Source organism: Orycteropus afer, unplaced genomic scaffold (assembly GCF_000298275.1).
Source record: "Orycteropus afer afer isolate SDZICR_OR568_19922 unplaced genomic scaffold, OryAfe1.0 scaffold00606, whole genome shotgun sequence".
Classification (NCBI taxonomy): Eukaryota; Metazoa; Chordata; class Mammalia; order Tubulidentata; family Orycteropodidae; genus Orycteropus; species Orycteropus afer.
In genome coordinates this window covers 1,379,190-1,381,151 of record NW_006922193.1, presented here as the reverse complement: position 1 = coordinate 1,381,151, position 1,962 = coordinate 1,379,190, and the positions used below count along the sequence as shown (strand labels likewise).

The 1,962-nt window shown below is 33.9% G+C and overlaps 1 protein-coding gene across 1 annotated transcript in view; it reads left to right on the top strand.

Annotated features, from left to right (window-relative positions):
• The first annotated feature begins 349 nt into the window (after positions 1-349).
• The window catches only part of CNPY1 (canopy FGF signaling regulator 1), a 6,305-nt gene continuing 4,692 nt past the window's right edge, over positions 350-1,962 (top strand). The window contains exon 1 of the mRNA XM_007956322.2: positions 350-547. Within this exon, the coding sequence (XP_007954513.1) occupies positions 404-547 (144 nt within the window). The 5' untranslated portion in view covers positions 350-403. The remainder of the gene's footprint in view (positions 548-1,962) is intronic.

Below are 1,962 nucleotides of genomic sequence, written 5' to 3'. Positions count from 1 at the left end.
TTCTCTTCAGGAGAGTTCTGCAACGTGCAGATGGATAATTGTAACCATTCTCTGTGCTTAATGGCTTATTCTGCAGGTTGAATGACTTTTAGAAATGATTATATGTATAATTTCTAATTTGAATATAAAGTTTTTTTCTGTCAACTTTCAAATATGTGCACTTTTACTATGACCTAACCTCTTAAATTACGTAAATAATATAATTGCATAAATAACTATTTGTATTTGGAAATTAATGTTTGTATTAGTGGAGGATTGCGTATGTTTCCATCTGTATTCATCTGAATATCTTTAAATAGTATTAAAATTAAGACAAGTTTCCTCTCATTTTTTTTCTTAATAGATTCCCTTAGCTCAGTCTGAGGCATTCTTAACAGACCTTTTGGATAAAGTATGTGAGCGAATGAATGATTACAAACTTGAAGAAGACCCTGTAACTAAGGAGAGAACTTTCAAGAGATTTGCTCCAAGAAAAGGAGACAACATGTACAAAGAATTTAAAAAGTTCTATTTTTATTCTGATGCTTACAGACCTTTGAAATTCGCGGTAAGCTGTCTTCTTGGCAGATGAATCATATGATCCTTGAAAATCTTTTTGATACTTTTTTGTTTGTTGGTTTTGATTGTTGTTATCTTTCAAGAAATTGAACATTAAATACACATTAAAATGTTTATATGTTTACTTTGTTGTCCTGTTGCTTTCCAAAGGTTAATTATGCATTTAGCAACTTGCCCTTTGAGCCCTATAAGGGGCTGTGGCATTTCATGATGGAGACATTTAGGTGGTATTTTACCGAAAATGCTGCTAACAAATTCTAGGGATTTTAAGACACAGTTTATATTTTGCTTTACTCAAACGGTTTGTGTGGCTGTTCGGGAAACAGTTTCAGGCAGTTTTATCACCAAGCAGGTCCCTTACAAATGTCCACCTAAGGAATCAGGGGTTGTGATTGCTAGGTTGAAACTCAAATTAAAACTAATGTCGTTTTCAAATATTTATAGCCAAATTATAGAGGGGGAGCAAGATACATCAAAGTCTTCACAAAATAGAATTTTTTTCTTGACTTAATTCCAGTCTTCTAGCACAAACTAAGTTAAACAAAGGCTTAGGTATGATAGTTGGCTTAATGCCAAATTTCATTCCCATATAATATTTATTTTCTGTGAATACTGGTCTCTGTCTTGTTTGAACGTGCCTGGCAAAATATATTTCACTTTACCTAATGCTATTGAATCAAAGTGAGGGGAAAGTCTGTTTAAAAAATGTATTAAGTTCACTCATTGGCCAAAATGTCAGGCATGCTGCAATCCTGAAAGGACTTTAGCTGACTTGTGAAGATTTCATTTTCATTAAAGTGCAAAGGTAACAATTCTGAGTTAAAAGCACCCTGGAATAGGAATGTCAATGAGTAACTGTGTGCTTGGATTTCCTAGGTTTTCAATAAATACATTAGAGTGGAATTTAAATATTTTTAAATGCCATATAAAATTTTGAGAGTCCTGCTTAATGAACTCAGAAAATGATTTACAAGTCTCTAGTGACTTTTAGGAATAGTTCTTTAACATTAGCATTTAAGATTTTCAAATGCAGGGGCAAATTCGAGCTCCCTCTTCTCCAATATGCCAGTTTGAAGTTCTGAATAGATCTTGAAATGTTATGAAGAGAAACTTCCCTAAGTAACTGTCAGGCACTTTACCCACAGAGAAATTTAAGTGCACTTGTTTTGATTGCTAAGAAGGGTTAATTGTTTTCACACGTCACATTCTGTTTTAAAACCACAAAATGGATTATGTTAAATCTGAAGGCGAGGAGCTATGTTCTTTAAAATATATATATATATGTTGTTGTTGTTGTTATGTGCCGTCGAGTCGGCCCTGACTCAGGTTTCCGAGGCAGTATCACTACGGAAGTAGGATTGCCCAACCTTCCTTCCAAGGAGTGGCTGGTGGGTTAATTAAAAT